General features: G+C 46.8%; 2 protein-coding genes across 4 annotated transcripts in view; one reads left to right on the top strand and one right to left on the bottom strand.

Annotated features, from left to right (window-relative positions):
* The window catches only part of NEK6 (NIMA related kinase 6), an 85,961-nt gene extending 78,055 nt beyond the window's left edge, over nt 1-7,906 (top strand). For all 3 annotated transcript variants that reach the window (XM_053563026.1, XM_053563035.1, XM_053563025.1), the window contains exons 9-10: nt 2,000-2,113; nt 5,532-7,906. In XM_053563026.1, the coding sequence (XP_053419001.1) occupies nt 2,000-2,113; nt 5,532-5,642 (225 nt within the window). In that variant the 3' untranslated portion in view covers nt 5,643-7,906. The remainder of the gene's footprint in view (nt 1-1,999; nt 2,114-5,531) is intronic.
* A 120-nt stretch (nt 7,907-8,026) lies between these two features.
* Nucleotides 8,027-26,122, bottom strand: part of PSMB7 (proteasome 20S subunit beta 7) — a 57,129-nt gene continuing 39,033 nt past the window's right edge. The window contains exons 7-8 of the mRNA XM_053563058.1: nt 11,127-11,278; nt 8,027-8,263 (exon numbers count right to left, since the gene is read on the bottom strand). Of these exons, the coding sequence (XP_053419033.1) occupies nt 8,152-8,263; nt 11,127-11,278 (264 nt within the window). The 3' untranslated portion in view covers nt 8,027-8,151. The remainder of the gene's footprint in view (nt 8,264-11,126; nt 11,279-26,122) is intronic.

The raw sequence follows: 26,122 nt of genomic DNA, 5'->3' as shown, positions 1-26,122 counted from the left end.
CTCCCAAGCCAGACACGTGGAAACCCAGGGCCTGCATTAACAGGACCAGCATTTTATACACCCTTCTACCCTAAACTGAAAACCCATCTTTCTCCTCCCGCCACGAGAACACCCGATGACCCTGAGTGACCACCCTGGAGCCTCAGCTGCTCTCTGCTATGGCAGCAGATGTCCTTTGAAACTGCCCAGCCAACCTTTGCACCCAAGGTTCTCATTTTCGTCACTGCAAATGCTGATGTCTTTTGTAGACTGGATGGTAAAGTTAGGGCTGGGGCCCCCACATGGGCAGGACTTCTGCATTCTCATCAGACGCTCTCTCTCGTGTGGGCAGGACTTCTGATTCTCCCCAGACCCTCTCTGCAGCTTTCCTGTAAGGTGGGCTTATGGACAGATGGCATCCTCCACACACACACCTTACAGGGCCCGAGCCCCTGGGCAGTGGGAGAAGAGGTGACACCCGCCTCCCAACACTTAACCTAAAAGCACTGGGCCTGGGCCAGGCATGCAGCCTCACAGGTGCTGGGCCTGAGGAAACCTCCAAATCTCCAGATGACACTCTGCTGCCTCCCCAGAGGCCATCTACAAACCCAAGGGACACTGCCAGGACCTGTAGAGGAGGCAGGCCCTGCTCTTAGGGTCCCCAGACCAGCTCAGAGGGGTGGCCAGGGATAAGAGGAAGGTCTAAGCCATTGGCTTTGTCCTGCCCTGAGATGGGGTTCTCTAGCCTCCCCCTGAGACATGAGGGCAAGTGGAGATTCCTCGGGGGTCCCAGGTGCCCTTGGTGGGTGAGCCAGAGCCAGCAGCCCCTCAGGAGAGGACCAGGGCCACATGGACAGGAGGGGCCATGGACCTGACTCACTTCATTAGCCCGAGGCCTTAGGCTGTTGTTTGGCATAGGTAGGCAACAGTGAGCAGCAGTGACAAGTAGCACTTGAATCCCACTAGAGCAGTGGTTCTCAACCTGTGGGTCATGACCCACAGGAACTATATTAAAGGGCCGCGGCATTAGAAAGGTTGAGAACCACTGCACTAGGGGCTAACCAGAGATAGGGCCGGCAGGTGACCCCTGCATTCTCCTTTTGGTGAGTCCCCCTAGGAGTGCTCCAATCGGGGGCAGCAGAGTCTGGGTACCCTCTCAGAGGAGCAGGGTTGGTAATACCTCCCTGGGTAAGAATGTGCTGGCTGGAACAGGTGCCAGGCCTTGCCCTGAGATGGTGCCAGCTCAGCTGGTGGTGCCTTCATCACGTGCCAGTCTCAGCCTCCCCACAGGCCTGTAGATGGTACAAGGCTGGGCTCCAGGGAGAACTGTGGCTGTAGAGCCAGGCATTGCCTTCCACCCTGGAGCTTCCCTGCAGCAGATGGTCCTAGGCCCTGGGCTGCCACCTGCCCCCGTGCCCCCTTTAACCTCACAATGGTGCCTGGGCATCTGGCTTCCACAGCCGCTCTGGAAAGGGCTGGCAAGAAGAGCCACAATTGGGCAGAGCCTATGGCTCACTGAGTAGGGTGCCGGCCCCATATACTGAGGATGGCAGGTTCCAACCCAGCCCCAGCCAAATTGCAACCCCCAAAAAAGCCAAAATGAAAGCCACAATGAAAGCCTGCCCCCCCACCATGTTAGTCCTCAGGTAAGTAAAGTTCCCTAAACATATTACTTAAGTAGACGTTGTCCCCTGGTGACTGGCAGAGCCGGTTCCCATCTGTGTGCTCCTGACAGTCGGTCCTGCAAGGCTGAGGCAGAAGTGATGGGGGATCTGTCCGCAGCATTCAGTTGCCCTTCCTCATTGCCTTTAGTCACTGAAACCGTTGCCACTGTGAATTCACCTGGAGGAGGATCATGTTACAGTTTCTCCTTTGTGGCTAATCCCAGCCTGCTTGGGATTTCGGAGACCCTGGCAGCCACTACAGTGACGACCACAGAAGGTCCTCACCCCAATGTGGAGGGCCCCCCTCTTGCCTCTCAAGTCCTTCTCGGCCTCATGGCTAATAACTCCCTTTGCAGATGGCAGCTCTCCAAAGCCCCTTCTATGGAGATAAAATGAATCTCTTCGCCCTCTGCCAGAAGATTGAGCAGTGTGACTACCCGCCTCTCCCGGGAGAGCACTACTCTGAGAAGGTGAGTGTGCTGAGGCTGGAGGCCTGGCCTGGCGGGCTCAAACCCAGCAGTAGGTCCCCAGGCGCAGTTCCCATACACCTCGCTAAGGTTGAGCATGGGTTCATTCTACAGCAGCAGTACTCAAATCTTTCTAATGCCACAACCTTTTAATACAGTTCCTGTGGGTTGCGACCCACAGCTTGAGAACTGCTGCTCTATAGGGTACAGAAGGGAGGCTTACCGGAAAAGTGACTTGGACAGGGGAGAAGTAGATGACTTTACTGAAGAAGGATTTCACTAACACTGGTGTGGGCACCCCTCAGTGGGGAACCAGTGGGAGCTGGCTAATGGGGCCTACTGGACACCTCTGCCTATTCTAGCATCCAACTCAGCACTGGACTGAGACTCACCGCTGCACAAGGACATGCTCCATGTGGCACCAGACACTGGGACCAGATATGGAGGCAGGAGCTGGAGCCAAGGCCCCAGCTCCCCCATACCTGCAATCCTGTGTCTATGACAAAAAACCTCAGCAACGGATGGATCGGTCTCCCCCTTGCTGTTAACAGGCCTAATTTAATTACACCTTGAGTTTCTGTTAGTACTTCCAACATTTACACTGGGTGCAGGGGCTGTGGGCACCAACCCCAACAGGTCTGGCGTCAGGCTGTGACTAGCTGTGTGTGAATGTCATCTTCCTTAGTTGCATCACACTGAAGACAGAACTACTTCATGGATAAATTCTGAGGACAAAGTGACAGGCTTTATAACTCAGTGATTAAGGGTATAGACACAGATTCCTACACTTCCTTCATTATTTGGGTAAGTCACTTAACTTTCCCAAATCTGTTTCTTCATCTGTAAAATGGGATAACATGAGAATTTTCCACACAGGACCAGGGTAAGGATTAAGGTGAGGTATGTGATATAGTCAAGCACCAGGTTAATACCACCATTAAAAGTAGCCCCTGGGCGGCACCCATAGCTCAGTGGGTAGGGTGTTGGCCACATACACTGGGGCTGGCAGGTTCGAGCCCGGCCTGGGCCTGCTAAACAACTATGACAACTGCAACCCCCCCCAAAAAAAAAGTAGCCCCTGGGCCAGGCACGGTGGCTCAGACCTGTAACCCTAACACTTTGGGGGGCCAAGGTGAGATGATTGCTTGAGTTCAGGAGTTCGAGACCGGCCTGAGCAACAGTAAGACCCTGTCTCTACTAAAAATAGAAAAAATTAGCTGGGGACAGGAGCAGGCACCTGTAGTCCCAGCTACTGGGGAGACTGAGGCAAATCACGTGAGCCCAGGAGTTCGAGGTTTCAGGGAGGTATGATACCATGGCACTCCAGCTGGGGCGACATAGTGAGACTCTCCTTCAAGGAAAAAGAAAGTAGCCCTTGGATGTAGCAGAGTCCTGGCTCAGAGTCAGTGCTCATGAAATGTCGTTTGTTATCTTTATTTCCATCCTTGGTCAATACGAGTGGGTACGAGTCTGAGACCTTCCTGGGCCACTACACAGGCCATTGCCTCATGGTACAAACAGCTCACATTCAAATTTCCTGTGCTGAATCCTCCCCTTGCCCCATTTTACTGGTAAGGAACTTGCCCAAGGCGGCATAACTTGTAAGTGGTGAGGCAAGATCTGAACCCAGATGACCAGCTGGAGCCTGCATCCCACCCAGCCACTGTGCCATCCTGCTTGATGATACATCTCTTTGGCAGCCCATCATCCAATTGGGGTGAGGCTGTGGAAGGAGCGCCCTTGCCCAGACCTGTTCCCATGTGCTTTGACCCTGTGGCCAGGCAGGCCTCCCCAGCAGCCTGCGCAGATTGCTGTGCTGTGTAGATCTTGGGGTGGGGGTGTGTGTCAGGAGACTGCAGTGCCTCTGTGAAGCTCCTGCCTGTGGCTGGCAGAGTTCTCATCTGTACCTTTGGAGGAGTGTTTATTGTTCTCCAGTGCAAGTTGGCCAAAAGGAAAAACTAGTTACATGTCTTCACAAAAACAGCTGCCATTTGCTTTTTCCTTTCTCTTCTATTTAAATTTGGACTTCAGTCCTATTCAGAAGTTCTTGAGCGACTTGAAGCAAATGACAACTTTGTGCTTCAGTTGCCAGTCCCTAAAGGGAAACCCTCGTCTACGCCCCACAGCTGTGGGGCTGAAATAACGCCCCCATAACGCCCACAGCCCCCCCTCTCCTGCTTCCCTGACACCAGCTGGCACCAGTGTCGAGAGCAAGAGGGCTGCTTAGGCACCTTCCACACACCCCACTTGACAGTTCTGTCACCTCTTAGAAGTGAAAATAAGACTATTTTTTTGTTTCTCTTGATTTCTGAAAATTGCAAATATGGACTTAATGCCAGCGGTGTGGTCTATGCTCATAAACGAGCAGCTCAGGTCCCATGGACTTCACCTGCACCTGGTGTCCTTGGTTTTTTCAACCTGTCAGAGGCCAACCACAGGTACCATACCCTAAATATTTTAAGGTTCAGAAAAGTACTGTCTCACCCATAGGCAAGCTCGGGCTCCAGGAGTCCCCAGGCAGGCTGGAGCCTTGCTGTCATCCGGCGTCCAGTATCCAGTAAAGCTATGGAATCCCCCAAAGGGCACACAAAGGTTGGAGGGAGGTTTCAAAGTTCCACAGACCAGTGAGAAAATACCTGATCCAGAGGAGGCCCAGATCCCGGCCCCCTCGGCCTGGGGATCATACAGTAGCCACTGGGCCTCCAAAACAACCCTCCCAAACTCCTCGAGTGACCTCGAGTCCACTTGAGCCCACTCTTGCTCAGGACCTCCCCTCTCCCGGCTGCTGCCATGACCTGCAGGGCCAGTCACCAGCAGCAGGTATTTAAATGAAAACCACTGCAGTGAGCCTGTGATGAAAGTTAAGATGTAGGCTTTTTAAGGTCATTATTTTAATTACCATTAAAATAATTGGCACTCTGGCTATCAGAAGAACAGGCAATCAGAGGCGCACGGTGCCCCTCCCCCACCTGCACTGGGTGCACCCCAGTGTCTGTGTAATTAAAAGCTCCGTCTTTCATGAGCATAATGGAGGCCGGGGGTGGACAGACTGCAGCCCTGCTGCATGTTAATGCACTTATTATGATCAATAAGCCCTTCTCTGAGTTGTGTCCTCTGGTTTGGGCATCTGCGTGACAGGCAGCAGAGACACACACGATTTGCCCAATGGCATGGACAGGTGAAAGTTCAAAGTTACTTGCAGGTAACCATTTCAGGGTCTAAAAGTGTGGCCTTTGGGATCAGACAGGCCTAGGAGTGGCCCTGGCCACCTCTTAGGAGCTGTCTGGCCTGTTGCTCACCCTCACTAACCACCATTCTGCACCTCGAATGGGGCCAACAGGACAATCTGTTGCTGTTAAATGCAGAACCTCTAGAAAGCTGCTTTCTTGCAAGTTAACACAGGGCATTGTCTCCCTTGCAGTTACGAGAACTGGTCAGTATGTGCATCTACCCCGATCCCGACCAGAGGCCTGACATCGGGTATGTGCACCAGGTGGCCAAACAGATGCACGTCTGGACATCAAACACCTGAGCAGACGGACCGTGCCTTACCAAAACCCAGCACCCACTCTGCCTTACTTGAGTCTTCGCTCCAAAGTGGCCATCCGGTAGCCTAGAACAGCTTAGATGCAGCGTTCGGCAAGTTCCCCCAAAGGGGACCCCCCACTTTACAGCAGATGCTCAGTGCAGACAGCTGGGAGCAGTGGCACTGATGGTCAGATTCAAAAGTCCTTTCTTCATACCATGTGGACAATCTCAGCGGGGTTGTTGACAGGGGTAGGTGGTTCACTGAGCCACCAAAGCCCCCTTGAATCTGGATTGTAATGTGAATCATTAGGATAATTCTTCCAGTGACCTGTCAAGGTTTATGCTTGTAAGAGACTTGCAGGGGACTGCGTGATTTGTGTAGTGAGCCTTTGAAAATGGTTAGTACGAGGTTTAGTTCTTAGTTATCTTTTCAAACAATCAAGCTGTTGTGCTTAATTTACTCTTTGTAAAGGGATAAAATTCAAGTAGAATGGAGATTTGGCTAGTATTTTCATCTATGTTTTATAACTTGATGAATGACGATAATGAGAACCCAGCATCTGGCCTAGAGCTCCACAGGCAAATGGTGGTTGAAAGCCAGGAGTATTTTCCTTGCAGCCTGGTTCAGCCTTCTTCTCCTGAACACCTGCCTTGTACCAGGCACATCGCCTCCTGGAATGCTGGCAGTTCATTTCATGATCAATGTTAGGCATCCTCCTCCATGGGATAGAAAAAGCACGAGGGCAATGCCCAGGCCTGTCCTTGACAAATTATGGTTCTGCAACTTCCTTTTGTGACTGTGGGTAAGTTTCTTAGCCATTCTGAGCCTTAGTTTCCTCATCTGTAAAATGAGATTAATAATATCTACTTTTAGGGTTGCTGACAGAATTTGGAATAAAATGTGCAAGTGAGCTAACACAGTGTAGATGACCCCAAAATGGTAGTTACTCACCCCTTCACAGAACTGAAGTCCGTGGACCACGTAAATCAAGAATTAAAGTACAACTGTATTATGTGTAGGAAACCATAAATGTGTTCATTTATTTCTTGTTCCCAAATAGGATTAACTGTGAAGACTGATTTATAAATGTGAACTTAAGAAAACTCAAGCTCAGAAGAAAATAGTTTTAATTTTGTTTCTATACTCAAGTTAACCCTCAGAAGCTGCCGTCCCTGATCTGGTGATAGTTCAGCCCTGCAAAGAGCACCACTGGTGTCTTGGGGAGGTGCTTCCCGGGCCGGCTGTTGCTCTGTCTCCATGTGTGGACTCTGCTGTCTGGTACCACTGTTGGGTTTGGGAGACTCCACATGCGGCCTTTCCTCTGTACTTAGTCTCCATGTTTGAAATAAAAGGGGGGTGAGGCTATAATTCATGCATGATTTCAAAACAGCTTTGGAGATTTGGCTCTTAAAGAAATAGATACAAAACTTAAAACAGTGTCAGCAGCACCTTCCTTTCAAAATTCAACTTCCAGATCCCAGATATTAAGTCTGGGATTATATTTTAAGCTCCCCAAATAATTTTGATAATCATCAGCCTGGTTTCTGCCTTCCACCATTTCACGCTTCTCCCCCAACACACTCCTAGCACTTACAAGGGTAGTTGTCCTGAGAGTGGAGTCACCCTGGAATGTTCTCTGTGGGGAGAAACAAGTCCCTATCTCCTGCCCAGCACTTACCACTGAAAACTTGTGATCCCAAACAGATTTTTTTGTAAATGTTCTGCATCTGGCTCTCAGAGCGCCTGCTGTCTTCCCTGGGCACAGAGAGCCTCCACACGCACACAGACTTGCTTTCTACATGCCGTCAATCCACCTTCCACACTGTGATCATAATCTGTCTTAATTAGACCCTCTGGAGGCACACAATCTCAGCCACTCGCCGGGCCTGAGTGTCCATGAAATGATCATGTCTTAGTTATTACGAAACAGTAAATCCTAAAACAGTCCTTTGATTTCCATGAAACCGGCCACAGTGGAGTCCATCTGCCTGCCTTCTCTTGGTACTTAGAATTGAGCAGGCCTTGAGAATTCAAACTCACATTCATCTTCGACATGTCTTTCCTACTTAGCTGCTGAGTTAGAAGGCTGTGTGGCACTGTCACCCTATTTAAAAACATCACCACACACCAAACCTGAAGCCACCTTTAACAAAGACACAGCCCACATTAACAAAAGGGCTGGGGATAAATGTCTGAAGAATCAAAGTTACTCCAATCTGACTCCTGGCAACAGACAAGGGAGGCCTCATCTGGTTAGGAGGATCACACTGCTTTGACACCTGAATGTAGCCTGTTACTCGAGGAAGATTAACATCCCCAAAGAAAGAACAGGTGAATAGGCCACAACAGCCAAAAGTAAAAAATCCACACACACAGTCCCCAGACACCAGCCACCCAATCTGGTTTTCACTTTATTACATTTCACTCAGCAAACACTAGCCAAATGCACATCTTGGGGGCCCACACCCCCATCTTCCACAGCAGCAGCCAGCCAGCCAACCCCTGACACCACTCAGGAAGTGTCCATAGTTTGGACTGTTTCTTCGAGAACCTCAATTTCCAGGGTAGTGACTTTTTCAGAGAGGACTGCAGTGGTCCCTTTCTCACACCTGTACCGGCCAAACCTAGTGACAGAAAAGCAAAAACACAAGAGTTATGGTTCCCCTTAAGGTGCCAGACACAGGATTGGAGCAAGGTGGTGAATGGGTAGATCCTGGCTCTCCTGATCCCACCTTGGCAGGGTGGGTGGGGTGGGGGACCACAAATGTCCCCAAGGCTCATTCTCCTCAGCTCTCAAGACTGCAAAATGGAGACAATATAGAGACCACGTGGCACTTAGGAGACACTCCAGTGTCCTCTACCTCACCCTCCAGTACATGCTGGGAAACACTTGGTCACTGCAGCTAGCAGGAAGCAAATCCTTCCCTAATTGTCCTCTTGTGCAACAAGGGTGACTTAACTACTACCTTATACACTTAAAAAATATCTGGAATCATAAACAGTATAAAAATGATCTACAGCCAGACTCTGGGCTTGTCACTTTAAACTGCTCTCAAGACTTTAGAAAATTAACTGTCCCCTTCAGGGACATGGTGGATCACAACTAGGACAGGCTCAACACCTTCTTCCTCAGAGTGACAGTCTATAAGATACGTATCTGGGCTGTCAATCCTCGTGCTGGGGAAGAATTATGGTACTGCCAAAGAGCAGCACAAACTCAACTATTCCTCTAGTTTGTCCCCAGGTGGGACAACTGGACTTACAGAAGGCTGCCGGCTGTGCCACGACCATGTGCTCCAGGAAAACCTATCCTCTCAAATGGGCATGTGGACTCAAATAAGGAGCAGGAATTAGGAAAAAGAGGGCAATTTTCAGAGTGCTATGTCAAAACAAGGAGCCTCGGCAATAAAGAACAGACAGCCTTCGTTCTACAAAGCCTTTCCATCCCCCCCACACTTACAGGCTCTGAACCACAGCACCTTTTGAAAATGTGTCCCCACCCTCTCCTGTTGGTCTGACGATGTGTACCTAGAAGGCAGCCTAGGAGCCGGAGGCCTCTGTGTGCCTGACTCATCTGCACTGGACCTCTGTGTCCTTGGGAGGCTTGGACACCCTTAGAGCCTCTCCACCATGCTGGGTGACGGTGCCCGACCCTGGCAGCATGTGGGGAGGGCTTCTGCCGTAAGCCACATGGACTGCAAGTCAGTACTGGGGAGGATTAAGAGCAGAGACAGCAGCAGACGTTTGGAAGGCAAGGGCCATGCTATCAGACATGGGTGCCTGCCCAGGCTTCTGGCTCTGACTCGCCCCCCACCCCACCCCCGCTCCCCACTGTCCACTCTGGAAAAGAGTCCCCTTAACCCAGGCAGTACCCAGTCATGGGCAGAGAAGATGTCAGCAAGATCCCAGCAAGTGTAGACATTACTGTGCAGTACCCTTAGCCCCAGGGCACCGAGCAGGTAGCAGCTCCATGCAGAGGACGGGTTACTACACATAACACCAACCACGTGCCTAGCACCTTCCAGATCCCCTCACTGAGTCTTCACTCTGTTCGTGTGTGTTTACAGCCTCCTCCGCAGCCGAGTAACCCATGTCCCCAGGAGGTAAGATGTGTCACTGCCATGCTCCCTTTAGGACACTGACTCCTGCACTGGAGGAGCCCTGGGCAACCACAACACAGCTTCTCAAGGCTCAAACATGGCTTTCGAAATCCTCACGTGGGACTCTGTTCAGTCTCCTGCCCCCATCGCCTATTCACCACAGACTTGTTCAGATCCTACATCACCTTGCAAATAACCTGGGAAGCAGGCCATACAAGGGGATAAGCCTGGCAGCATGGGGCGTCAGTGATTGGCTGGCTGCTGCTGTAGAAGATGGGGGTGTGGGCCCCCAACACAGCTCTGGGCTTGAAAGGTGGCTTCCTTTCCTGCTAAAGGGCCTGGGGACTTGGTGGGCTCATTAGAGGTCCCCTAATCTAGCTCTACAATCCCAAAGACAGGGAGACTGACTCACCCGAAGTCACCAAGCCAACCACTGACATACCCCAACCCCCGGGCCAGAGCTGTGCGGTCCTGCTGCCCCACTCACCAGCGCACTGAGCCACTACGCTACGTGCAGACTGCAGCGAATGCCTGCTGGCTCCGAGAGCCCTGTTCTTGCCCGGTGAAGTGCTCCCGTAGTGGGGGGGTGAAAGCAGCCATTCCAGCGGAGATGTGGGCTGTCTTCTGGGCTAGCCGTGGGCAGGGCGGAAGGGGCTAGGGTGGATAAACGCTGCTGTGGGAATTTTCCCAGCTGGAAGCAGAGCAGGGGGCACCACTTGCTGGGCAGCTCAGGCTCCCAGGGAAGGTTGGGATCCCCAGGATGGTCAAAGGGCTGGGCAGCTCTGAGGCATTGCAAGCAGGAGCTTGTGCATCTGACACACACCAGGCTTGGAAACCTGCCAGGTCTGCTCACCCAATCAACTAGAACCTTCCACCGCTCTAAGCCGGGGCCACACACTGAGAAGAGGGCGCTGTGAGCCATATGCCTCAGAATGGATGGCATGACACCTCCTAGCTCCCAAGACTGAGGGAGGGAGGCAGGTGTGTGCTTTGTAACCTTTTAGGAGGCCTGGAGCACGGGGAGGAAAAGCAATTGGCTGCCCTAAAAAATGCTCCTTCTCACGGATACAGGGGATTCTTTAAGATGCTGGAGAAAGCACAAAAAACATGAGTCACACCTCTCCTCCCACCTCCTAGCCTAGAGCTTTTTCTTGCCCCCCCCCACCCCCCGCATCTCTCCACATCAACTTCTTACAAACTAAATCAATCCTGGCCCCTGACAGCAGCCCACTATTATAAAGCAAGTGATGACTCAAAGGCCAGCAGGCTGATTTGGGAACACTGGGTTTCCTCATTGTGGTAAAGAAGAAAACTCATGCCAGACATCATGAGATAGCAAGGGTGACACAAAGCCAGTAACACAAAGAATTTCATCTCCTTTACTCACCTGGTCCCCTTCTTGTTGGGCACTGAGTATGGGCGGAGAAAATCCAGCTTGCTTTTGCTGATGACACAGAGATCAATGTTGCTTCCAGACCCCAAGTCATTGAAGATGCCGGCTGCAATGGCTTCACTCACCAGCTTCTTGGCCTCCTCCTCCTGAGAAAGAGAAGGGCAGTGATAATGTCCACAGCAGAACCGACATGCACAAAGTGCTTTCCCAGGCAGTGCACAGAATCTCCTGAGAGGGAGGCATTGTTTTCAGTGCCCATTTTACAGACAGATCACTTGAGCCCAGGTTGGTAAGACAGCAAAACCACATCTCTACAAAAAATAAGCAAACTTAGTCAGGCATGGTCGCATGCACCTGCAGTCCCAACTACTCAGGTAGTAAATATTTCAGGCTTTGTAGGCATACAATCTGTCAGAACTACTCAACTTTGTCACAATAGCATAAAACAACCACAGACAATACATAAACAAATGGGTATGATTGTGTTCCCAATAAAACTTTATTAACAAAAATATGCAGCAGGCAGGATCTGGCCTGGGACTAACTACAGTTTACTAACTCCTGACCAGAAATGTCCGACAAAAGCTGAAACTTACTTCCTGGTGACATAATGGAGAAAGTCAGTACCAAGAGGGAGGAAAACTAACACCAAAACAGGAGTTCTGGGGAAAGCTGGCAGAGCCGGGGTGGGACCTCATGCCCAAAAGACTCTATCTCCTATAAATGAACCTATATGCTCACTGAATTCCTTTCTCTGAATCACTCTCTCCTTTGCTCTCCGCCTTTAAGATGCAAGTCCATGTCCCCACCCATTACTAGTGAACAGGTACATTAACTTCCTTTCTTATCCAAGAAGGACTATCCCAGGCTGAGTCCTGCAGGAGGAGCGAGGGCTGCAGAGATGGATAAGGCCCCCAAAGCCCCTGCCTGCTAGGGGCTTAAAGTCCAGTGGCAGTATCATACCCAAGTTAAATACAGGGTGAGAGGTGTTAAAGGATAACTCAGAAGGGCCTGTAGGAACACTGGTCAGCAAAGCTTCAAGGAAGGCTGAAGGACAAGCTACCCAAGGTGCTCAGAAAGCAGCCATGAAACAGAAGGCAGGCAGTGAAGGCAGCAGTGCCAGACCTGGGGAGCGCGGAGTTCAAGCTCTTTATGCAACAAGGACAAATGAATGCAGCTCCCAAGGCAGGGAATCTAACCTACACTGCAGCTCCCTCCCATCCACCAGGGCAGGAGAGTCCATAAACATGCAAGGTGAAATAAAGAGCGTGTCCAAGTAACATCCTGGGAGAAACAGGATTCCCTGCCCAAACTCCAGCCGAGACCCTCAAAGGGCAGATGCACCAACGTCAAGTTGTGAGAAAATCTGAGTCCACACTCAAGGGAGGGTGCTCCTTTCCTCTTCTTGCTGTGGTCCTAGGCGGACTGGGATTCCAGTGACATAAGCGCCCTCTACAGACTAAGAGAAGGTTCTGCTGGAAGTAGGATCCTCAGCAAACCAACAGCAGGGGCTAGGCTAGGGGTAATTTTGATCTTTATCCTCCAGGTTTGCTCACTTTCTGAGTGGCACCTATAGGGGGCCCACTGAAGCCAGTTCTTCTCCTGTACATCCAGTCCCCTAATAATTCATTCAAACAGGATCCTCTCACTAGGAATTCTCTCTTGGGACTCTCAACAAGCTACAAAGCTAAAAGCCTTCCCAGAAACCAGTGAAGGAGGTCCAAGCAGAAACAGCATCTTAAATAAGGAGCTGGCTCAGGGTGCTGCCATAGAGACCACAAAAACCAACCACCAATGCAATCTATTTCCAAATTGTTGCCCTTATTAAATGGCCGGCGGGTGTATATACACATGCTCCTGGCCTCCTATCTCTTCTCTGCCATTTAACTCTTTCCTGCTCTGTTTTTTTCTCATCTCTGCTGCTGTTATCTTGAGCCATCCCATGGTCCCTAGTAGACATCACAAATCCTACAGGGAGTCCTCAGGAGTGCATACTCACATTGATTTTATTTTGGGAGATGGGAAAAGGGGAAGACTCGGAAGAAATTGAAATATACAAATGATATTAGACATGCATATCTAATGTGAATCAATTCATCTGGGCAGATACCAGAAGGCTGAGAGTGTTAATGTGAGATTACAGGGGTTGCTCCCTCTATTTTGCAAACATTCTGTAATATAAGCAGATAACTGATAAAACTTAAAAATAGGCAAACTTAGAAGTATATTATATTTTGACCTCACAACATTATCATGTGTGCTGTGTAAATAAAAGGTTTTATTTTAGTTTTTTTGAGACAGAGTCTCAAGCTGTCACACTGGGTAGAGTGTCATGGTATCATAGTTCACAACAACCGCCAACTCTTGGGGTCAAGCAATCCTCTTGCCTCGGTTTTTCTATTTTTAGTAGAGACGGGGTCTCGCTTTTGCTCAGGCTGGTCTCAAACTCGTGAGCTCTACCTGCCTCGGCCTCCCAGTGTGCTAGGATTACAGGCATGAGCCACCGTACCCAGCCTAAATAAAAGATTTTAAAGGTTGGGAAAATACACCTTTGAAATTCCTTTCCTCCCCATCAATTCTAGGGAAGAGAATTCCTTAGGGAAGAAAGTTTTTTTAAGTCCAAGTTTTTTTCCCAATCCCACTGTTTCTCATACAAACAGGACTAAAAGAGGTTATGAAAGGGAATGAACCTGACATTTATAGAGCACCTCGATGTTCACTGAAGTAATCATAAATCCACATTTATTGGTATCATGATGTGCCCAGCACTGAGCTAGGCACGCTGATGGCTAGCATCACGCTGACCTCTGCCCCAACCAACTCGGGAAGCTGGTCCTGTCAGAAACTACATCCCAAGGCCACACAGCTGGTAAACAGTAAGTAGGATTTTATAATAAAACAGGCCCATCAGGCTCCAGAGCCAGAGGCTCAGCAGCAGACCAGCTGAAAAGTAACTTTCTCTACGCTGGGGTTTCTCAGACAGTCCCTGATTCAAGGCTGTGTCACTCACTCCCCTCTCCAAAGATCCTCAGAACCTGAGCAAGTTCGAGAGAAGAAGGACGGTGCCATTTTCTCTTAAGGGCAACCAATAAGTGGCTCCTGTGGTGGTCACTTCTGCTGAAGGATAAGAGCCCTGTATTTCCCAGGATGCCCACAGACTGCCGTACAGGGCCTTCTTCCTTCTGCATTTAGTTGAAGTAACATTTCTACAATGTAACGTCAGAGATCAATGTTAAGACCCCAGGTCTAACTTCACACACCCCTCCTTACTACCAAAACCTCCCAAATGCAGAGGGTGAAAATGACCAAAGTTCTGTTATCTACCCACTATTCAAAGTCGATGTCTTCAACAAATGTTTATAGAGACCTACTATGCTCCAGGAACCACTTCATATGTTGAATACTGTCTTTGACTACAGTATTTCCATACACAGAATTCTAGACTCATATGCAAATATGTTACTGGGCATATTCATACTGTGTTTTCTTTATAGTAGAAATTCACAATTAAACAACTTTTGTCTTTAACATGTGTTACCAAATATTTAAGAAAACTATCAAGAAAAACCATAAACTAAAGGCAAGAGGTGGGGAAAACACCACATTTTTATCTGTCTCTGGCCCACAATAAATGCAGGAAGCACCGTCTCTTCCGTTAGATCTCATTCTTCACAGGGACTGCACCTCCCTTTTCTGGAAGATGTGGAGCGAGCTGAGTCCTAGGCAGCATCTGCCCTGACCAGGGCCCTGCAGAGCCTGTGATCCCAGCTGGTCAGGCCCAGGTGTGATGCTGTCTCCCACTGCCAGGGCTGGCATTCTTCCCCAGCCAGCTGCTCATGGACTTACACTGCTAGTCACAAGGGAACGTAGAATCACTGTGTAGACGGAGCTCAGGACCTATCCTACTAGAAAAATGGACCTCCTAGGCCAATGGCAACTTCCTTTTATTTTACAATGCTCAGCTAAAAGAACACCAGATCCTGGTGACTGAACACCAGTGGGAGTGGACCCAGGTTCACAGTGATCTGGTAACATGTGGAGACAGACCAGACTGAAATCATGGTCTCCTACTAAGTGCTGTGCAACCTTGGGCAAGTCACTACACCTCTCTGCACTCACACCCGTGCTCTGTGGTATGATAATAAATCTGACCTCACAGGGTTGCTGTGATAATTAGAAATAAGGTACAGAAAGTGGTGTGTAGAACACAGCTCTTACTAAATAATGGTAACTTACTTAATAAAACAAGCCAGAGGACTCCTAAAAACACAATATATCTCTAAGCAGCACCAGGGCCCAGGCCAGGAAGAGGAGGTCCAAACAAACCTGCTGACAGATCTTCACACCATGCCTCGGACAAGTTCCTGTAATAATTAATCCAAGCAAAAAGCACACTCCCTAAAAGTTCAGAGAATATAAAAGGAACACTTCCTGCTTTATGGCTACAAAGACCAAACTAACTGGGAATATCAGTCCCCCGGGCCACCCCTGCTTCTTAAATGAGATTACAATAAGAGTGATGTACTGTGCTACAAGTCAGCTGTGACAAGCAGCACTTTATAGAGCTATCTGTTTGTCTCCATCACTGCATCGCACAATGTGTCCCTGGACTCCAATGTGCAGCTCCATTTACCGCTACATGACAAATGGGCAGCACTTGTAAAAGGCACAAAGAGGTCCACGTCGGCCATGTAATGGTCACCACAGCTGTACCCGAGTGCTTGAGGGGACAAAACAGACCCCCAAGTTCATTAAACTGACCAGTAATGGATCTTTCAAAAAGTGCCTTAGGAATCGTATAGAAAAGGCTAAAATAAATAACTCAGCATGGAAGGCTAATCTGAAATGGTGTTTGATAAATTATTTATAACACAGGCGATTGTCTGCATTTAATATTGGAGCTACTAGTAGCGTCTTTAAAAGATGATTTATGTGTTGTAATGCTATTAAACTTTATATTGGCCCACTGCTAGCTATAAAGTCTGCTGAGATTTAGAGAATGAGTTTTAAACTGTCACTGCAACATCATAGGAGATGGAGACTGTATTAAATCTTTACTTTAAACCTGTTATCTAGAGAGTTGCATTTTGTAGACACTCACAAACTGATAGATTACCTCAGCATCCGCTATGGTGCAGGTCCAAAACAGTACTGCAAAGAAACTTTTTCCACATTATTCTTATCTACAGCTACAATCGAATTTCTCTTCTCATTTAAGTGATTTTTAGATTGTGAATGTCACCAGAGGAAAATGTAGGTGCACCAGCCAATAGGCACTGTGGACAGTTCAGCATCAAATTAATAGTCTTTAAATAAACCCTCTACCTTTGACTATCAGTTATGCATTCTGAGCAGTGCTTTACTTACATTGGAGGCAGGCAAATATTAAATATGCATTTGACTGAAAACCTAACAGACTATCTTAGACACAGCTTTAGAATGTGAAAGCATATATATAGCAAGTTGTTTGAAACAATTTGTAACTAAAATTTTTAAATAATTTAAAAATAAAATTGGTTACTTGCTGGAAAATATATTGTTTAGGTAGCTGAGGGGCTGGCATGGGGGATGAAAACAAAGAAATATTCAGCCTTTTTAAAATAAAGAACAAGGCTCCCTGGCTCCACCATTTTTCAGTGCATCACAAGTGTCTCTCTGCCTTCTGTCCCACCTTCATGCAGGAGTCCACCTGTACTTGCTGGGAGCAAGAAGTAGACAGCATCATAGCTGAACTTTTATCAGTTTCCCTATTTGCTAATGAATCTACATTTCATTCCATTCAGTTCCTAACAGTTTGTCCCTTTATTAACTAAGAATTTAACTCAGTATGAACTGAAGCCTGGGAGGGCTGGGGAGATGTTGACCAAAGGATACCAAACTTTAGTTAGGAGGAGTAAGTCATGGTGACTACAGTTAACAACAACATAGTGCATTCTTCAAAATCGCTAACAGGGTAGGTCTTAAGTATTCCCACCAGGAAATAAAAGGTATGTATGTTTCTTGGCATATGTTATTTAACTAGATTTAGCCAGTCTGCAAAGTATACATATTTGAAAACATCATGTTGTATATGATGACTATATACAGGTTTTGTTAATCAAAATAATGCATTCATTTTTAAAAGGAATTAGAGAAGCAATTCAAATTCATCTTGGAAAATCTGTATTATTTTCATCACTTTGATTTATAACAGCAGAAAATTTTATTGCTCTGGTGATCTGTGGGCAGTCTGGATGTGATGAGAGTTTGGACTCTAAAAAGAGGTTCAACGTTGCACCTCACACCTTCCCCATCTTTGTATCCCAGGAAACTAGCACTGTGCGTGGCCTGTATGCCAACAGATGAAAAAAACCAAAACAGTAAGCTCAAAGACAAAATTCTGAGAGAGATCCATACCAAAGGAGCACTTGCAAAACTGCACCAGTTCAACTGATGGCCATTCAGAGACACTTAAACCCTCCAGAGAAAGCAGCCTGAACACAATGTTCTATAGTGGCCTGATGACATGCTGAGGATCTGACTATGCCACTGATGTGGCCTGAAGGAGTCATTAGTGGCTGATGGTTGAATAAAATTTAAAGAGTTCAAAAAAGTGTTCAGAACAGTCTCCCCAAAAGCAGTGTGTTTCTTGCACTGTGTAAGGGCCCTAATATATCCCATGTGTAGCCACATATTTTACAAAGGAAAAAAGTAGTTTTTTTTTTTTCAGACTGGGCCATGTGACAAAAGCAAAGGCATCCCAGTTTTCGTTGTAGCTTGAGCTGACCGGGTGAACGTGTCCTGAGAACCCGGCGTAAGTGAGCTGAAGCTGGTGCTGAGCGTGCCCAGAAAGCAGGAGGGAGACAGTGACTACGCCTTTAAGGTCCACATGCTGATGCTTTTTCTTTCCTCGGTAGCTTTCTTTGGTAGCAGAATCTGGATGATGCAAATAATTAAGGAAAACCTGCTATGGGTGCAGGACTAATTTTACGGGCTTTAAGCAGGAATGGGAAGGGGGGGGTTTCATATTCACAGCATTGTCAACTGGGTCTGTCCCGGATCACAATCCCAGCTTGCAGCCAAAAAAAGGAGATGTAGGAGACCACCCAGACACGATGGGCAGAAAAGGCTGGCCTGGAATGAAGGAAGCTCTAGAAAGATCCCTCAACTCTGAGCCACGGAGTGTCACTCCGAAGGATGAGGATAATGTCTCTGTCCAAGAGCTACAGGGAGGAATGAAAGAATAGGAATGTCCCCAACATACAGATTTTACCAACAGGGTTATTAGCAAGTTCTAGGCTAGAAGAGAAAAGGCCAGGGTATGAGAGAACTAACACTGGGCACCCGCTGCACCCCCAGGTCTGAGCTGAGCAGTCACAGAGCTTACTGAATCTTCATCTGCTGGGACAGGTGAGGAAACTGAGGCTCTCAGAAAGGCTGGCGGACGTACCTCAAAGCACATGGCTGTGTCTAAGTAGGAGTCAAGGATTTGTGCCAAGTTAGTGCCTGGCATTACCAAAGCCTGCCTTCTATCTCATTAGAAAGATCAGTGGCGGGCAAGTGGTTTTGCTGGAATCTGTGACAGTGAAAGAAGGAAAAATACCTAAACTTCCAGAGGGAAGAGAACCAAAAGAGATGAGAACATATTGCTTTCCACAAGGAGAAGAAATCAGTGTTCACAGCATATGTGTATACAAATATATATTTCCAAGGCTGCATCGAATCAAATGTAATCAGAGAAAAAAAAAAAAAAAAAAAAAGAAAGCCTAGGTTTAAAGAAGGAAAAATATGCTCAACAATCCTCAGAATGAAAACCAGGCTGCTTCAGACACTAATAAGATCTTAATACTATTTCTCTCTATGTAAAAGAGTTGTGGCCAGGGATCACTCTGGCAATGAATTCCTAGAGATCCTGAAAGGACTATCGCCTGAGAACAGTGGGAAAATGAAGTGAATCTGCTCCACAGGTCACAACAAAGGGAAAGCAGCAGCTGGTAAGAGAATTTCTCAGGAGAAGGAGAATAAGTGTTCACAGAAATTTGGTTCTGCAGGAGAGGCTGAAACCAGGACTGAGACCAGTAGAAGAGCTGGGTTCACGGGGAGCCTACCCACCTCTGAATGTGGGAGGACGAAAGCACTGCAAGGCGCAGGCTGCGTGGAGGACAGCTGTCGTGGGCACTTCCACAACCTTCCAAGGATTAGGGAAGATTGAAAGGCAATCTGAGGAAGCATAAGGCACCCTTGTGGGAGGAAGTTTAAAGATGGCCACAAATAAGGCAAATTTCAAATGATGCAAAACCACTAACAGAAACACACAGGTCAGCAGGCACGCACTTGCACCCCGACACCAACGTGCAGACGCTGTGCTGAGCACCAGGGACGGGTCTGAACACAGACTCTGCCCAAGAGGAGTGGACAGCCCAGAAGGGGGAAAGGAGATAATCTCACCACAGTGAGGCAAGAACTATCAAGACACAGGCTTGACAAAGCAACCAGAGGCTACAGGCGTTTGATGTGGTACAGGTGATGAAGCCTGTATGCCTCTGGTTGCTTTGTCAGGCTTGTGTCTTGAATTAAGCCTTGAATGCCAGTGAAAGGGAGCTAAACCCAGGGGTAGAAGGGCTGGCAGGGAAGAGCCATGAACACGGGGAGGAGAAAGGAACACACAGGCAGCTCAGTGTGGGTGAACATGACAGAAGCCCACGGGCCATACAGGGAGCCAGCCCTTCATGCTAAGCACTGGGAAGACAGGAAAATTTTAAGCAGGAGAATGAGGTACAGTCATATGTTGCACAATGTTTTGGTCAACAACAGACTGCATACATGACAGTGGCCACATAAAACTATGTGGAGGTCGGGGCTGGGCGCAGTGGCTCACAGCTATAATCCTAGCACTCTGGGAAGCTGAGGCAGGTAGACTGCTTGAGCCCAGGAGTTCTGAGACCAGCCTGAGCCAGAGACCCCATCTCTAAAAATAGGGCATTATGGCAGGCGCCTGTAGTCCCAGCTACTCAGGAGGCTGAGGCATGAGAAAACACTTGAGCCCAAGAGTTTGAGACTGCTGTGAGCTGTGATAATGGCATGGCAGTCAACCCCAGGGTGACAAAGTGAGACTATCTCCAAAAAAAAAAGAAAAAGAAAAAGAAAACTGCATAGAGGTGAAAAATTCATATTGCCTGGTGATACCGGCGACCTTCCTGAGGGGCAAGATCCGGAGATGGAAGACAGATCCTGACCCTGTGTAGGACTGGACTAATGTATGTCTTAGTTTTTAACAAAAAGTAAAAAATAAAATTCTTGAATAGAAAAAAAAGTTATAGGCTAAGGATACAAAGATTTTTGTAGAGCTGTACGATGTTTCTGTATTTCAACTTAAGTATTACAAGACTCCAAAACTTAAAAAAAAAACAACTCTATAAAGTATAAAAAGTAAACTAAGGTTAATTTATCAGTGAAGAAAGAAAAATCTTTCCATAAATATAGTGTAGCCTAAGTGCAGCGTATAAGCTCTACATATGCGCACAGCGATGTGCTAGGCTTCCCTCCCCGCTCACTCCCTGACTTACCCAGAGTAACTTCCAGTCCTGCAAGCTCCACTCCCGCTAAGAGCCTTATATAAGTGTACTGTTTCTGAAAATCTTTTATGTCCTATCTTTACTGTACTTTTTCTATGTTTAATATGTTTAGACACACAAATACTCACCACTGTGTGACAGCAGCTCACAGTATTCCAAATACTGCCATGCTGTACAGGCTACACCATACAGCCTCTCACACGCACTGAGGCTGGGTGTGGAACATGCACTCCATGATGTTCGCACAGGATCACCCAATGACATATTTCTCAGAATGTATCCCCATCATTAAATGAGGCATGGCTGTAGTTAGACTTGTGCTTTTAGAGGCTGCGTCAGGAAGCAGTGAAGGAGGAGATGCTGAAGGCAGGGGACGGAGAGCAGGTCATTACAATACTCCCAAGAGACAGTGGCAGGGCGGCAGGGACAGGGATGATGATGATGTAGACAGGAGGAAGCAGTGGTCAGGTGGGCATGCAGGAGAGGGAGACGCGGGGGGGGGGGGGGGGTGCACCGTGACTTCCAGCATCAGTCATGGGCAAACACAGTCTTCCCATAAAGACCTTCTTGACAGCTATTTTTCTCATGAGAAGACGAGAAGACAGTGATTAATCTGAGTATATCTTCTGGACACTGGTAAATTTCTGCAGTAGACACCCTGAAGGGTATCACTAAAAAAGGACAAGATAAAGCAGAGCCAGTGAAGTCTATCTGGGGGGAGTGGAAAAAATACCTAGGCTGGAACCAACTTGTGAATGCCATTTCATTGGTGGCAGAAGCTCTGGAACAAACCTGTCTGGCTTCTGCAGTGTGGCAGAAGCAGCACCAGGGGCTGGTTAACTGTGGGAGTAAAAGCAGAAAGAACATGCAGAAGCTCTAGGGAGAACCTTGGACAGGAGGGCGGGCCCTGGGCAAGGTACACTACCAGAGAGGAGCGGCAGGCAGGCCCGGGGAGAACAGACAACAGAGTGAGCCAACCAGGGGCTACTGACTTCAAAAAGGGCGTAAGGAAACTTCTGGGGACTGGGGCTGGGGCTGATGAATATACATATATTCACTGTAATGATTATGGTCTGTGGGGTGGGGGTGAAGAGACGGCAGTTTTGGCAAAGCAAAGAATTTAAGACAATAAAGATCTAGGCACGAATCTGATCTGGTTACTTACTAGCAGTATACCCTTCCACACTTTTAAGTCCCAATTTTCTCATCTGCAAAAGAGGACCTATAACTACCAAGTTCCCAGGTAGCCCTGAGAACTAAGCTTAAAGTACATGCACAGTGCCCGGCAGCAGGAAATGCACGAGAAACGCTGACCGACCTGATTTCACCCCTTCTCTAAAGTTTATAAACACGGTTGTCAGGGAAAAGGCCCAACTCTCCCAGAACTATTAATGTGATAGGCAACTGATATTTAAAAACTTGGTACTTTGTTTTTTTTCAAACTCTCAGTTTAAAGCAAATCTATTAGAAAGTAGCCATCACACTACAAATGAAATTCAACATGCTGTGAAATTTTTGTTCACATGTGCTCTTCCATACAGAGTTTACTGCCATCATCAGTGAGTATACGAAGTAGCACATTTTCTCTTAACTGATTTCACTAGAAGTCATATTTTAAAAGGAAACTGAAAGAGAACACACACTGTGTGCAGGGTCTGTGACAAGTGCACGTTCCACTCACTCTTCAAAGCAAGCCTTTAAGGTGGCAGTACCTTCACCTCCGTTTTACAAATGCAGGAACCTAAGACTCAAAGGAGGGAAGTAACTAACCCAAAGGCACGTGTCCGACAACTGTCCGACAACGAGAGGTGCGAGATGCACTGAGCTTCTGTCTGACTCTAAAGTCCACATTTGTTTTTTTTTTCACCCAAGAAAACAAAACCTCCAAACAATTAGTCTCCAAAAAAACTAATGATGCCTGCCTACTCCCTAATTAGATGCAACTGATAAATCCCTTATGGGTTTATCTTTGTAAAATACTTCACCTCTAAAATTACTTCTCAGTTGCAGACACACTGCTTAAGTAATGCTGCTCTGCCATTCCATCATCCATCCAGCTTGCTACATTTGGTAAAATTAAGAACATCCTGATGAATTTCTCTACCACAGATTCTATACTCATCATATCCCACAGCAAAAGCCTGTCAAATTCACGGGATCATGTGATAGGCAACTGATATTTAAAAACTTGGTACTTAGTTTTTGACATTTGGTACTACATCCAAATGTTTCTCTTTCCCTAAAATATGCAGTATAAAACCTCTCAACAAACAGCATCAGTCAAATTGGTTTTTGACCACGCTGTAATGTCAATAAAAAAAGATATCATTTAACTTCATTTTACTACCAGGCCATTTGTTGACTGTAAATCTTAACTAAAACTGACTGAGAAACAGCCAGAGCACTTTAATTTCCTTTGAAAGATTAAGGGCCAGAGGTAGTCAGGGGACAACAGAGCAAACTCCTATTAAGCCTAACAATTTACAAACACAACGGTCCTCTCAACAATCCCTGGAAATACTGACTTCGGTGCATTTTACCAGTGAGTTTTGTATTTTATAAAGCCTAGGGCTACAGGGGTTACTCAAGAGGCAAAAAGCCACCTCTCAACCTGTACCTCTTCAAAGCCAATGCCGTCCTTACTCCTCTGTCAGCCCAACTTCATTTAACCGAGTGAAAGGCCGATGTAGTGTGAAGGGACCAAAGTTTACCAGCCTTTGAGTCTTTTTAACATTTTGTTATCACTGAAGTTCCGATTTTAGAAAAACTACATTCCAACATCATGACAGGGTGACAACAGCTATAAATGTGGCCACACCTACGGATACAGTGTTCACTGCAAATATTTTTCAAAAATCTGTACTACTAGGTAGAATTTAAAAATATTTATTTAGTACAACTTCGTATCATTTTTTGGTTTGGCACAATTTCAGGGTAGGTCAGAGTTGTATAAATTACCTCACAGAAACCCAAAAGTAACATCATTTGTTCAGGTTAAAACTTTAACTACCTTGCTGAGGTATGCTGCTGGGGTCTAATTACCGCAGGTAATCTCCCATTCGCCACACACACCACACTAAGTATCAGCATCTCCCAATTACACGGCGATGTAAATCTCAAAGGACGTATGGAAAGTCTACACAGCTCCTGCACCCATTACCAAAACAGAACCCCCTCTAATGGAGAGTGGCAGCTTTCTAAGCTAAATATTCACACACAGGGACGGGGATGCTAAGCTCTGGACTTACCTCATCCTGAAGAGAGGATGCTAATTAAAAGGGCCACACTGGCTCAGGCAATGACCACCCACACAACTCTGGACACCATCTGGGGCTTCGTTTTCCAGCTGTCTGCCCAGACTTCCACTATTAGACAACTGAAAGAGCAGGAGGCCACACATCTTTGTATGCAATGCTCCTTATCTGGAATGTTCTGCCTCTTCCTCTTCAGTCTTCCCCCATCCTACACTTCCTCAAACTCCGAGACAAAAAGAATGCAAGTGAGGAGTCAGTCACATACTGTTTGAGGCTGCCCTGAGTCCCCCAGATGGAGTCCTCGATTCCTCTCCCGCCTTACCTTTACTGACCCCCACCCCCGGATGTTCTCTCCTCATTGGACTTTTCAAGTCCCAGTAGCTGTGCGTGGGCCTGTCCGCCCCTCTAGAGTGTAAAGTTGCTAAGAAAGGGACCCCGTCTCATAATCTGGCACCAGGCTGAAAATACAACTCGGGCAGACGGAACACAAGTCCACCCTTAACACCCCTGAAGGTCCAGCAGCCACCAGCAGCTCACAGAGCCCTCACTAGGGACTCAGCTGCAGCACAGGCTCCCAGACGCTTCCACGCACTGCCCTCCCGCCTCTGCCGGTTTTGATGTGCCTTAGGAGTTTTTAATAAAGAGCACCTTTTTTGTTTTTGTTTTTAAAACCTTCACAAAAGCAAAGGGTATCCAGGGGTATTCTATTCTACCGTAATCATCTGGCTATTTTTAGAACTGATTTACTTTGGCTAGCAAAACCTAAACTTCATATAGACTGTAATGAAAAAAACCCATCACAATAGTAGTAATGGCTTTAAAATATCTCATCCAAGCCAACTTTATTCTCATCCTTCTTTATTTAAGAATTGCCAATCCCTTCAATATTGGAGTCCTGTTTATATCTTCCAATATATAAAATTTGCTAATTTTTCCCCCTTTGTGAGGAAATAAATAAAAACTGTGAACCTTTTTTTTCCGGGGTGGGGTGGGGTGGGTAGGAATGATCTAGAAACAAAAATTCTCTGCCTGTGTGAAATACAGGGGCATTTTAAAATTACCATATGTTTTAGATTAGAAGGTAAAAACAGCAGCAATTTAAAACTTTCCAGTCCATGAAAGCTGACAATTAACTCACTGAAATATAGCTCAAGCCCTCAAGTCCACCTACTCTTGTAGGCAGTAGTCCCATTTAAACACTTAAATGCCCCATGTTAACAAGTTTACCAGTTTTTATTTTCTGTTAATTTACATGTCTAATGTAAACCTACACAGGTACTACATTTAAATATTTAGCTCCAAATGTTATTTTAAACTTAATTTTTCCACAGAGCTATTTCAAGAAAGAAAATGAAAAAGAAAGAAAAAGGAAAAAGGAAAGAAAAAGAAAAAGGAATAGCTGCCGGACATTCTTAATCACATTTCAGTGTGTATCGGTGAATGTGCAGTATCTGGCTGCTTTGCACGGCCACGTGACCCCGCCGCCCCCTTCCTGATATCACACACCACACAAGTATAATAAACCATGTTAATATTTCATACCACTGTGAAATATGCTGGAGTATCAATTCAACATCTGCTGTCTTTAGGGTCTGGGAGTCCCGCAGAGACACTTTCAATTTGTAATTGAGTTCTATGCTGAATTAATCAGCAGTTTATCTTTTTTACTAAAATAATGTCTTCACCACTAACCCAGATTTACATTAACAATTTATGCCAAATTACCTGCTAAGGCAAAACTTACAAGATTCTAAGCTACAATCCAGTAACACTCAGTCTTATATTTCATTTCTTATATTTCTTTAACCTGTGTACAAGAAAAGTGGAAACACGTTCAAGACCTTGCAAAACTCTAACCACAGATGACCTCTTAGATTTGTAACACAGAGCCCCACTTTTGACAGTAAAATTCACGGGGCTTTTCTCCTTTTCCCCTGAAAGCCACCATTCAATAAGTGGTTATGAATCCAATTTTTTAACAAATAGATTCCTAAAATAGAATGAAATCAGTGAATAACAAAGGAATTTCTTTTATTTATATTCCCAAGGAGCATAACATTCCAAATATTGCCTTGGCTTGAGTAACAAAAAAGTTAACCTAGATAAAGGGAGAATTTTTAGTGCCTTACATTATGTACCTGAGACCCCAGTTAGCAAAAGCAATTCAGTTTAATAAAGACAG

The sequence above is a fragment of the Nycticebus coucang genome, chromosome 2 (assembly GCF_027406575.1).
Source record: "Nycticebus coucang isolate mNycCou1 chromosome 2, mNycCou1.pri, whole genome shotgun sequence".
NCBI lineage: Eukaryota > Metazoa > Chordata > Mammalia > Primates > Lorisidae > Nycticebus > Nycticebus coucang.
This window is presented reverse-complemented; position numbering and strand designations above follow the sequence as displayed.